The following is a 13,520-nucleotide window of genomic DNA, read 5'->3' on the forward strand; positions in this document are numbered from 1 at the left end:
GTCAGCATTATACAAAGATCAACTGCTATATTGCAGTCATCAACGTATTCTTGGTTGGACTGGACTTGCCAGATTTTTTGTCGTAGATATTCTTATAACAATCAATTAGATCTAATCTACATGTACATATTAACAATATCAAATTCAGTACACGTACCAATGTTATTTACTACCAATAAATAAAAATGTGCCTAGAATTAGGAACACTAATAATTATATACCTTAAACATTTAAAGGCCTTTAATTATGTATTTATTTAAGCATTAGAGCAAACATTATCAAATAATAACATCTATATACATCTATTAAACAACAGTGTAATTAATTGTTTTCACTTAATATTAATAAAATCTGACATAAAAATAGAATGACCTTTCCTCTAATCAAAAGTTTAGGTGGTTGCATAAACAGAAAATACCTATGATCATTGACAGATAACAAATGGAGTAAACGGTGAACTTTCCTACGATACACGAGAAAATAATAATCAAATAGATTCGTGAGACTACTACGCCGATGCAGTTTAATGCATCATCTTCTATTATTATATATTACTTAACATATATGTAAAGTTGAAGAGTTTGTTTGTAGGTACACGCTAATCTCCGGAACTATCAGTTCGAATATTTCGATCGAATATGGATAATTATTTTTGTTGGATAGTCCATTTATCGAGGAAAGCTACAAAACATTAAGCTACAATCAAAAAGGAGCCGAGCAGTGAGTGACACCGCATGGACTAGCTGGTAGCTATGTAGTTACTTATAGCATCTACACCAATGCAATTTATGATGCTCTGCGCCACCCACACCCACTGCACCTCGTAAATAATTGTGATCAACCACATTTTTATTACCAAAACGCTCGAGCATTAATTTTCGCAACAACACTTCATGATTTATGTCTCTAAACGTTACATTATAATAACCACGTTTGACGAAGATTTAATGCTTTTAACACTTCCAAATGCAGTAAAAAATCGAGTAAGTAACGAGTAACGTATTCAAGCACTTGAGTTCTGTACGAATTTTATCCACGGTCATTTAATGTGTCCTCCTATTTTATTGTCTTTTGTCATTTTACTAAGAAATGTTGTCAAGCAAAAAGCATTTAAACGTATAATATACGTTAAATAGATATTGACTTAATTTTGAAAATAATAATAACCTGAAGTACGGTACTAATTACCATTTTTTGATATTATTATTCTAATTTAAGAAATAGATAGAGATTTATTATTTATTTATTTATCTATCATTCATGTACACCACACAACGAACAACACTTTAAAGCATTATACACAATGGCACCGCTTATTCCTAAAGGAGTTTCTTCCTGCAAACAAACTACAGACAACATAAAAACAGTCAATGTGTACATGCAGAAAAAAACACACAAACTAACTAAATAAGAACTTAAAACTCTTGTTAAACATAGCCATTGTATTAACTAACCAAATATTTTGCACGTAAAAATATTTACTCAATTCAAACGGAACTCTAGCCATATTTCTGCATACATTCATAAACACATGTTTGTAAGTAACATTACTAAGACTAACAGACTACTAGCTATCAGTGGATGTCTAAAGATTTATTCATCAAGTTGTTATACCTCTAACATTTATAGTTTTGGGGACATCAATATTATGTTAGATGGCATACACGAGGCCGCAGTAGGTCAAGATGAATCTCCATGCACTTTTCAACTCGGTAACATTACTGCAGTTACGTGGTGACCACAACTTGTTTTTGTTAGTAGACGAGTACCATTGCCTGCATGTGTGTGTCATGATTTGTATACCTGTTCCAGTTGATTATTTTAGCCCTTGTGTCATTGGTAATTAGGTCGTGAGGTTATAGCAAGGCAATTATTTCAACTATTTAAAAAGAAACAAATTACTGAAATGAAATATTTTTGAAAATACCATTCGCATGTGAAAATTTAAACAAAAGCTCCAAATTATACAGTCTATTAATTACTAAGTACCTATATATATTTTTTAAATCCTTTATAATTTCCCGACGTAGATAAAATATACTACCCACTTTATTCAATCTACCCATTTATATTGATGTGTAATATGTAAATAAATTCGTAAACAACGTCCATTGGCCAAGTACCTATTACAAATCACGTCTACACATTACATACAAAGTTTATTAAGCTTCTATTCACAAACTTACGTTTCATACTTCAACTACTTGAGTATTTCTTCAGTCGAAAGTTCAAATAACATTATTTGATTACTACCGATTACCGAACAATAATAGCTTGTTTATTTGTACACAAAGATTGACTAATACCTTTTTGAACGTCTCACCTTGTTAATCCCTTGCTGTACACTGTTTGAAATCAGAGTCATGATGATGAGGCACAGTTGTCACTCCTTGGTAAACTTAGTATAGTCATGTAATAATAGTATACGCAAAAAGTGTACGCCTGAAACTAATAATTAAAACACACAATGTTTCGTTATTCAGTTGGTGCAAGTTTAACTGTTCAAGTTGTAGGTATACAGGATACACAAACTAATACCAATTAACTGACTAATCAAATACATAATTAAAATAGGGTCAATGCTCATTAACCAATGTATAAAATCATATCCCCTTCAAAGATTCTTTCACCCTGAATAACGTCCCCGAAATTTCAATCTTATTCACAAGTGTAATAAAATATATTTATGAACAACGAAATTAAATTACATTACGACGAACAAACCACAGAATTAGTTCCAAACGCTCCACAGCAAATATAATTATATTATCGAGTGACGGTTATTTATTTACAAACATACAAAGCTAACTTTTTGTAGCTTATGATTATAAAAATGCCGTGAAGGTAACTTTAGCAACAACGTAATGTTTGAAATATTACACATAGTTATATGTTTAGTTTAGACTAAACTAGTTTATATTTGACCTAGGATGATACACTATACTAGTGTGACTAAAAAAATTTAGCTGGTTTTGTAAACTAGATAATCCGGGTTAAATATTTTAACATAGATACTGAAATAACTTATTATAGTAGCCACTCAATGTAAACCAATGTTATTGTAAGTTTAAAAGACAGTGAAGGATAGAAAAAACGTGGTCAATCACAATTATACACAAAAACACAGAATTTTGATTAAATATTCCAGTATCCAAAATTACACCACTATAGTCTGAAGAAGCCTCTACATTCATGTACAGCGAAATTTCGACACCGGCTTGGTAAACTTTTTACAAAATTGCTTAATTACAAATTCCTCTTTTGTTGTTTTAATTTAAAGGAATGGCCATTATTTTGTCACCGTGCACCAGCGCAGATAAATCAGTAGGGCGTGTGGGCGAATCACAATAAATCAAAAAGGTTATCGAAAGCAGTTGGAATTTAGGTAAAACTTTTTACCCTATTTTGCCATTTAAAACTCGTAGACAGTGCGCGGCTGCGACTAGCGACTATGGCTTATTTTTGACATAATTCCAGAAAACTTAGCTGTTTTGAAAAATGAAAAGAAATCAGCTGGCCAGTTATTTACATTCTAAATTCAAAAACATTTTCAAAGTTCCCACAACAACACAAAACCAATTAGGTAATTTTATATTATTTTATAATAATCAAGCCCAAATGTTTTATTCATAATGCATTCATGTTATAAACAAGAATTACATAAGTCATCGTGTTACTGGATATTATAATCATTTTATATGTATATGTAGTTAAATAACTAATATACTGTACTATATAAGTATATTAAAATATAATGAAGATGTTTGATACACAGTCACATTTATATAATCATAATACTTATTAATACCAACTTCCGTTGAGATATTACCTAGCTTGAATAGTTTAGAATAATTTTATAGGATCATAATATAAACAAAAGATATCGTGATAGCATAGAACACTGTTTCTAGAGTTACGTTATGCATTTTACTGTTGTTTGGAAAAAGGATGAACAGAACCTTTACAACCTACATATTTAAAATTTTAAACTCATTTCTGCATAGAACATACAAATCCGAAAACTAAATGATAGTTTATCAGTATCAGAGATTGAAACTCTGTTCACTGTTAAACTTTCAACTTAGCTTATCACCAAGCAAGATACTGGCCAAATGTCGACACATCTAAAAACTAATAAAACTAAAAATATGCATTTTAATAAAAATAATTTAAAATATTTTATAGATTTTTGTTAACAATAGAATGTTGTGTCGCAATATTGTCTAGCACACAATACAAGTATTTCGCAAAAGTTACACACACTATGGAAACATAGGTGTATCTATTTCAGAGTTGTGACAGCAGCTATAAAGTTAAATCTTTAAGATTTACCGATAATCTTTTTTCTCACTAATCCTTAATACGTTGACTGAGCTTCAGCTAATATCTACGTGTCTATACTACCTTTATACTAGCGGCTTTGCCCGCGTTATTAGGATAAAAAATAACCTATTTATTGATTTAGACTATAATCTGCCAGATCTGTTTCGTTGTTTTATGTGAAAGAGTAACAAACATACTACACACACATATTGTAACAAACTTTCGCATTTATAATACTAATATGATTTATATTACGTACATACAGATGTGTGAGTGTGTATAATGTCGAATGTTGATACGAAGCTCCAAACGAACTCATTGTGTTTTCACTCACGTACTATTTCTTAATCTGTCTGTCATGAAATTTGAGTCAGTTTTTATCATATTCAATTATAATATATTGTAGTAACTTCATATAAATTGTGACGACACTTTAATCTAATGAACAAATAATTTAAAGATTTCCTAGCAACATGAACATTGCTTGATTTTGGTCAAAGGGAAATGTCAGATACCTAAATTGAAACAAACATTTAACTAGTAGTACTTAACGCACACCTATAACAACACAAGACATTTACTTGCGACATATTTATTAGGTACACATATGTAGGTACATTTGACATACCTAGTTATGAATTATTGATATACGTCTCCAATTTAATTATAAACATAAATTATTAACGAGTATTACAAAATTTATTTTAGCTGTGTATTTACTTAAATTACAACGACTTCTTTATTTGGCAAACATAAAAACTCTTTAAATAAATAGATTGATGTCATAGGAATAATACCTGTGTAAATTTACTATTGAATTAAAAATCTTAATGTTTACTAAATGCACGTAATGTCTTAATATAATAAAAACGAATAGTATTGTTAAATCAGCATTTGATTTGTGGTCTTATGCCAAAGTTCATAAAAAAGTGCGGAGGTCTCTTTAAAACATAGAGTGGAGTGAGGAGCGCGTCACCGCGACCCATCCTCACATGATGTCAGCCTTCTGCAAGTGCTTGCAACTCGGGATATATATAAAATGAACGATCTTACACTAGTTACTCATTCGTTAGTTTGAACTCAAGACGAAAACTAAGCATCATGCTCAAATACGTGAGTCGAGATTTTTTTTTTATTTTGCTTAAATTTAATAATTAGATATACCGTATATAATCATTGAAAGATTAATAATATTCTGAAATGTTTTTTGCAATTTGTTAATGAAAGTGTGTCGTGTCTTTTGTGATGCATTTGTAAGGTGTAGTAATGGTCATAAGATGCGCAAAAACAATGGTTCGAGGTGTCATACCGGAGTGACTTGATGAATCCTGACCCCAGGGTTACGTTTGCAACAGCTGGCCTGTTATTACTGAGCCATCGCGTGCTCTCATGTTTTATTCAGGATTTTAATACCTGTGTATATTCAATTTATTTAATATTCGGTGTGATTAGTGTTGAGTTATTATTTTTCGCTGGGGTCTTGGATTTTTAATTAAGGATAACTCGTAGTTAGAATTTACTTTTTAATACTCAGTAGCTACAGTGAGTCTGGTTTTATGCTTAATACTAATCATAGTCTCTTTATCTTTACTTCACGCTTACTTTTCCAAGTGGTATAGTAGAATTGATCATCATCAGCTACTAGTTTTCACCAGGAAGGTTCATATAGTCAATCAAAGTTCCAATTCTTTCAAATAATTCCCAAGTATCCGTAGCTCATATACTAACTAATCTTGGTACATTCATCTCGCTATATCAGTAATGCATGCAGTTATTTACCATAATACATTTTACCTAAAAGTCAGTCCTTTAACTGGGTAACAGTAAACAATGGGTCGTCTGTTAAGCTCTGAACGTTTACTGTCGCTACCTCACAGTTAGCATTTAACTGAAGCATTAAACTGGGATGCAAGGAACATGTTTATGAAAGGAGGTTTATTTAAACATTTAAACTTAAGCCTTATTAGCAAAACGGTTATATAATAGTCTAATTGGCAACTTATGTACGGTACTAAAACATAAACTACTAACTTCTGCCAGCGGTTTCGCCCGCATTCTCGAGGTAAAAATCACATTTTACATTTATAATATTAATACGATTAGGTCCAATTTCAATTAACACCCATTTCTTTATTAATATTACGCTTGTATATATCTAAACTTAATCACTAAACACGTTAACACGTTTGTTTCACAATTAACAAGTAATAGTCAATAGTAAAACCATAGCTTTGTAAATAAAAAACTTTGCACATTACATAATTACATACAAACAAAGTCAAACAAGACTTAAAAGACTTATTATGAACACAGCAGTCTTCTAATTACATAAGATTATGTGTATTTTCCTTTTGCAAAATAATTGCAAACATTAATATTTACCTTTTACAAAAAAGATGGAAATTTTGTTGAAGTCACAGAATTTCTTTCTTCAGAAGCTTGATTAAATATAAACAATTAAACATCCGGTTACGTTTTTTAATTCCTAGAGGATCAAGAAAAGATAAAATTATACAATATAATAACCACTCGTGCTACGGCTACGAGTCCCATACAGGGGTGACCACTATTACTATACACCCGCCACGATTCCAGTTCAATTCTTTGATTTCATCCATTTAGATATTTTGGAACCCTGATAATACTTTATCGGATCAGTGAGTCAAACCCTAGACTTTGCTCCTTAGTCACACTTGCAACCACTTTAGTAACGAGGCAGTATTCAAACAAATGGGCTCAACTGAAACAAACACTCGAGATATTACTCAACCGTATTATCGAACATAATATACGTAAACAAATATTGTTTTAAATGCAGTAATGTTTGCTCATTGCATGGGTAGAAACTGCAGTACGGTTAGTTGAATGTAAGGTGATGGGGAATATAATTTGTTAAGTTAAAGATTAATCACATTATATCTAGAGAAAATTGGTGCTATTCTCATGTATGCACCACTGCACGACCTTTCGGGGATTGAAAGGCGTGGTTTTAAGATGAATGTCATTATATTTTGCTTTAATTTTCTTAAAAAAAACTCGTTCCTAATAATGAATGTTTTCTGTTGTTAAATGGAATCTAAGAAAGAAAATGCATATTGCCAATTTACCACTGACATAAGCGTAATATCAGGTTCCATTTTACATAGAAAATCTAATATAGTGTAGTGTTGTGAATACAATCTCCCAACAATTTCTGAATGTAATCTGATGAATGTAATCTCCCAACAATTTCTTCGAAAACCCTATCTACTAAAAATGCTAATTACTTTTACATGTTTGTGTACAGGTAGCTTTGGTTTGCGTGCTCGTGGCGGTCTGCGCCGGCGCACCTCAGCAGAACCCACAAGACGTGCAGATCCTGCGCTTCGATAGCAATGTCGAGCCTGATGGTTACAGCTTCGCGTAAGTTTATCTACAGACGTCTTTTCTTTATAAGCTTTCACATTTGTTATAGTAAGGGAGTTATCTACTCACGCGCAAGTTATAAAATAACTGACATTTTCCTAATTGGGTAGTATTTTCTAAAGACAATTCATAATGATATTTTAAATTAATCGAATACTAAAAATGGTATCCCAAACGTACAAGGTAGGTTGTAGTCAGTAAGAGTCTGAGCCTAGGGCGGGAGAAGTCATTGGATGATATTCCCCACTTAAAAATAAAGAACAAAACGTACAAGGTATATTTTAATAGCTACATAATCTTATGTTAATTTACCACTCAACACCATTTTCCATTATGTTTTCATTCAATTGTAATGAAACATTTAATAGAAAGACGGTGTCTTTGACGCAAATATATTAAATTATGTTGTAGCCGCAGTAAAATTTAACGACGTTCTAGGATAGAGAAGATGTTTAACTAGACACATACTACATACATACATACATATATCTTATTATAGTCTTGTCCTAAATCGTTGCGCGGACGGCTATAGCCTTTGAAGGCGTGTCGTAAACAATACATATGTTATTCTTATATGTATGTTTGTATATTTGTATGTGTAAAGACCTGGTATTGGGAACATGCGACTGATAATAATCATCAGTCGATAATAATCATACAACTAATTACTAGTTTCCTGTAAGCCCTCTCAGGTCAAATGGTTGTAATTATTATTATTACAAAATCATTAATAGTTTTGTGAAACGTAATATAATGTTCATGACATATTTAGCCTGAAATATATAACCTATTTTGCCTTGATATGTAGTAATAAGAATAGATTAATCAATAACAATGAGGCTTAATTAAACACATTATTTACCTATACGAAGGCAATGCATTGTATGCTTTAACATAATTACTTAATCAGTTGGTAAATGTAGCCGTTTCTTGCGAAATGAACTGAGTTAAGAGTAGGCGATGACCCTTTGTGACGTAACCAACTAACATTATACAACTCCCATTGTAAACCATAAAAAATAATATAACCATTTCGATCTGTCAACAGTGACTTAAGTTTTTACCTAATTATGTAATGGAAAGTGGAATATTAAATTTTATATTATTTTTACGACATCTTGCATCAATCAACTTAAGCTATCAATGAGATAAGAACCCGTTTCTCTTCATCAATAAGCTAAACAAATTGACATCTGTACAAACACAGTTTCAATTCAGAGGTCACGAAAATATTAATCACTATTAGTACCGCGCGTTGATGTCTTTTGTTCGACTAATTGATTTTTTTACGGCCCGTAGCGAGTGTCTTGTTAATTTCGTGTTATTGTGAATTTTAGCTGCTTGTATAATTTAGTACTATCGTGTAAGTGTCATAAATAATTCGTTTACTGATAAATCATGTCAGTCGTGATAACGATGATGATCATTTTCCATTCTCAAAAAAAAAACGATGATGATTTATTTAGGAACAAAATATTGTTTGTACGAATTAAATTACATAATTAGGAATATAACCCGATTTATCGTTACCATGTACGTAGTTAATAATTATGTTCGCCAGTTTCAAGTACAATACATAAATACATTATTCACTCACTATATCCTCTAGACTAGTAAACAAGGAAACTGATGATACAAATAAACAGTAATGACTCTATAAAACATTTAAAGTAATAACATGTAATAAGTTCCACAAGTTTTTAGAATATAACCTTGTTTTTCTGTAAAGCCTTGTTCGATTGTAATCATAAAGTCATTATGACTGACTTAGGAGCTGATGATTCCGGGATCAAGGAGATCGGTCGGGGTCAAGGAGAAGATAAAGAGTTGTATTAAATAGTAATCACTCTTCATAAATCTAAAACAATATTGTGTAGAGATTTATTATGTCAATAGAATATTCATTGAAAAGAGTTTTTTGTCTTTATGCATATGCATAATATACGCATTATATAAATAAATACGTAACGCCTGCTATTCCTCGAATGATTAAATAGAGAAGTATCTACTAACACTTAATTTAACAAAACCCCAATCTATCTATACAGATTTGTTCTATTTTATTCTATTTACTCATATTTGTTTTAATTCATAATTTAGGTCACTAAAAAAAACGTTAAACCATGCATATATTTTTATCTTATTTAAATTAACATCAACAAATCTCTTCTACAGCTATGAGACCAGCGACGGCACCTCAAGACAGGAGGAAGGCAAGTTGGACAACCCTCAGTCAGAGAACGCCGCATTGACCGTCACTGGACAGTACGCGTACGTCGCCCCTGACGGCAAGCACTACACCGTCACCTTCACCGCAGGACCCAACGGCTTCCAGCCCAAGACCTCCCTAGGACAATAAGATCACACACCGAAATAATCTTGTAAATAGTTAATACTCCTCATCAGTAGAATACTACTTTCAATAGATTTGTCAGATCACAAGATCTCAGCTGTTAAGGGATCTAATTCTAAATTCGCGTGCCATAAGGACGTCTTTTGTTTGTTTAATTTTTGTGTATATTGCTTTTTTGTACTTTTATAAAATTTTAATGCAATAATTAAAATACTTTTTTTTAATTGCTTTGTTTTATTTTTTTGTTTTGATAAAGTCAACACACGTGTGTTATTTTTTATCTATGTTTTTTATGGGCACTTCTTAATCTTTATTTAAATATTGAATTGAAAAAACGTGACATTATAATAAAGATTTTTACGACACTTTATCAGTAAAATTTACATTATATCTATCGGCCCAATAAAAAAGCTATGACTATATTCACACATTAATTAAAACAGATTGTCCCAAAAGGCAAAATTTTAGTGTAAAGCATATTCGATTACTTATAGTAAAACATAAAAGTTTCTAACTTTAAACAAATATTCTGTTTATTGTGATGTTGATGACAGCGCATTTATATTTACTCGTCACTCAGCAAGGACGACTGGTACTCATCACGAAAATGTTAACAAAACCTAACATTACAATTATTTTGCGTAACTTACATTTGATACTCACAATTATTTCTACATTTTATGCAATTGCATGTTCGTTTCTAGTTTTTAATTGCACTTTATCCCGGAGATCTGACCTTTAGAGACAAGAATATGTTTGCAATATTTAACAGGATAAGTGGATGTCTAGCTATTGTCTGGCTCCTACTTATTTACGAAATCACTGTCTACGAAACTAAATGTTGTGTTATTTGCATAACAGTTTTAAAATGGAACATGTGTGCATGAAAAACATTTGACTACGAAATACATTAATTTATGATATGAAATTAACCATACGACATTACTGGTAAAAAGTTGGTGTTCTGTTGAGCTTCTTAGGGAATCAAAAGGTGTGAATTTGTATTACATGAAACCAATCAAATATTTATCTACGGCACTTTGCAAACAATTAATAAAAGTGACATATACGAGTACTTATGTATGTTGTAGGCACTACCAATAATACAACCACAAAGTTGCAAACGTATTAAACCAGGCGTTTTGCAAGTCGTAAAACTGAGTATTTTTACCGGTTAAATACATATTTAACTTGTATGTAATGTTGGCGTTTAACGTAAATATTACAAAACGACGGTTCATTACAGTTCAAAGTTTATCAACTTGAGTGCAAACTTTAATAACTTACGTTTCAAATGAACATCAAATGGTATTAATAATTGAATTCGATTACCAATAAAATATCAATAGTATTGACAAATCAGCAGTAGGAAATTTAATATTAAACTAAGATATTATCATTACAACAACTCAACATTTGTACAGTAGTAGTTTCAGCAACCAACTGCCTCGCCTCCTAAATAATACTTACAGGTCTTGAAGAAAATTGAAAGTTATTTTACAAGTTACCGCAATAGCATTAGGCCTAGAAATTTCACATAGTTAGTGCTCAATGTATGTTTCGTAAATGTATCTAAATGCCAACGCACACAACGCATCGTCGTGAAGGTTCTTGCATCCGTTTATGCGTTCCTAACTAAAAGTTACAGTACCGAGGTGTATAGTTCAGCAACCTTCACATATCACGATAGATACTGACCGGCTATTTGGATTTCTGGGACTCAAGATCCGGCTACATGATGAAGTATTAAGAAGAAATTAAATCAAGTAAATATGGCTAAAGATATCTGCATCAGAAGATTAAATCGTAGCGTAGAAATATAAAATCTTAAACGGTATTTTTAATTACAAAATTCTATTGTGACGCATTCTGGTTAGAATTAATGGCCAAGTCACTCGTATTCTGCCTATTTTTGTGATTTGTTTTCGTGCCTTTGATATTGTCAATCTGGCATTTTGTGCTTTTTATAAGCAAGTTACCAGTTTGCTAATAAACTTCGATTAGTTCTGGAAATCCCAATAGTTTGTTTAATGGTCTTCCGCTATCATCATCCTATTTAAACTTAATCAAAGTTACGATAGTGTCCAAAGTTCAAGTGGTTAGGTAATATCCAAACAAATAGTTAGTCAGGAAACATAACATCACTAACACACAAGAAGAAACTTTAAATCATATAAAGATCCTTATATGCCGGTTTTGACTATTGTGATCGTTTCTTTACTACTGGTGTCCATCATAGGCTCTGATGTGACTAGCAACATTTTAATGATATAATAGAATACTAACTATAACTTCGCATGAAAAAGAAATTACCTATATGACTTTTAAGCCCCTAAACATGAGCAGGAGACACAAAAAACATACCATAAAATCGCTCCGTTACGACATGAAACAAAAATATACAAACTTTCGCATTTATAATATTAGTAAGAATCATATTTAAAAAAAACTTTTACAAAATGAAATAAATGACATTGAACGCATTATACTGGGTTTGTAAGTAGGCTTGTAAAGATTCACAATTTGTTTTATTATATTACGCAAGATCTAGTATTGTCATCGTGCGACAGATGGCAGTGTGTGCGGCTCTCTGACACGAGAGCTTGAACCTTCGTTATTTAAAACGGTTACAAAATAACTGTGACGAAACTAGTAACCTTTTGTGCACACAACTGCACATTGGGCTATACATAACCACTTTATCATGGTCTCGCTTTGTATAATCTTTGCACGCGTTCAAGAGTCAGTTTATACTGGTTTTTATAGTTGTATGTACATCTCTTGGTGGGGTTACGTTTGCTAGACTGCACAGTTTCGGTTTATGACCTTTTACCTTATTATGCGACGAGATGGCTAAGATTGATTTGACTGGCGATTTGTTAAATGTTTCACATTACACGGAAGCTTTTAGATGTTTATCTTTTGAGCTAAAATGTACAGAATGAAGTCTTGTTTTGAAGCTTAGATTTGAATTAGACATTTGGAATCTTTGCAAATAAAAAACAAATAACGGTAGAAATATGCTTGCGCTTCTTCTTTATAACTGTAGGTACCTATTAGAGGTCTCATTTTATTTTGTGGCTCTGCTTTGTACCGATTCTGTAGTTTTATTATTAGTCAAATTGAGCATCATGTGATATTTTACCACATTTTTCCTCCCTTGCTTATGTCATTAAGAAAGGCATTAAATGTCATTAACTAAATATGGCATTGTAAAATATTTAGTTAATGGCACTTAATGTTTTTGTACATACTTCATCATTGCGTAAGCGTTATATGAAAAAAGGCATCTTATTTTTAAATAAAAGTAACGGTAAATTGAATTTTATAATACATGTATGTACGCCTGTGTAAATTGTGAGAGATCGTTACTTTAATGTGAATACTTGCTACGCACGTAGATAAGGCACTACAAAGAAATGAATATATTGTTCCTCCT

At 31.6% G+C, this 13,520-nt stretch overlaps 1 protein-coding gene across 1 annotated transcript; it reads left to right on the forward strand.

The window, feature by feature from the left end:
• The first annotated feature begins 5,220 nt into the window (after positions 1 to 5,220).
• Positions 5,221 to 10,305, forward strand: LOC118261958 (endocuticle structural glycoprotein ABD-5). Its single transcript, XM_035573034.2, has 3 exons — positions 5,221 to 5,436; positions 7,610 to 7,725; positions 9,904 to 10,305. The coding sequence occupies exons 1-3, from the start codon at positions 5,425 to 5,427 to the stop codon at positions 10,085 to 10,087; spliced, it is 312 nt and encodes a 103-aa protein (XP_035428927.1). The 5' UTR covers positions 5,221 to 5,424; the 3' UTR covers positions 10,088 to 10,305.
• The last annotated feature ends 3,215 nt before the right edge of the window (positions 10,306 to 13,520 follow it).

This window comes from Spodoptera frugiperda, chromosome 20, assembly GCF_023101765.2.
Source record: "Spodoptera frugiperda isolate SF20-4 chromosome 20, AGI-APGP_CSIRO_Sfru_2.0, whole genome shotgun sequence".
In the NCBI taxonomy this organism is placed as follows: Eukaryota; Metazoa; Arthropoda; class Insecta; order Lepidoptera; family Noctuidae; genus Spodoptera; species Spodoptera frugiperda.

Coding starts and splice junctions, on each gene's coding strand:
- LOC118261958 (XM_035573034.2), top strand. Junction 7,726..9,903: donor CCTGATGGTTACAGCTTCGC/GTAAGTTTATCT, acceptor TCTCTTCTACAG/CTATGAGACCAGCGACGGCA.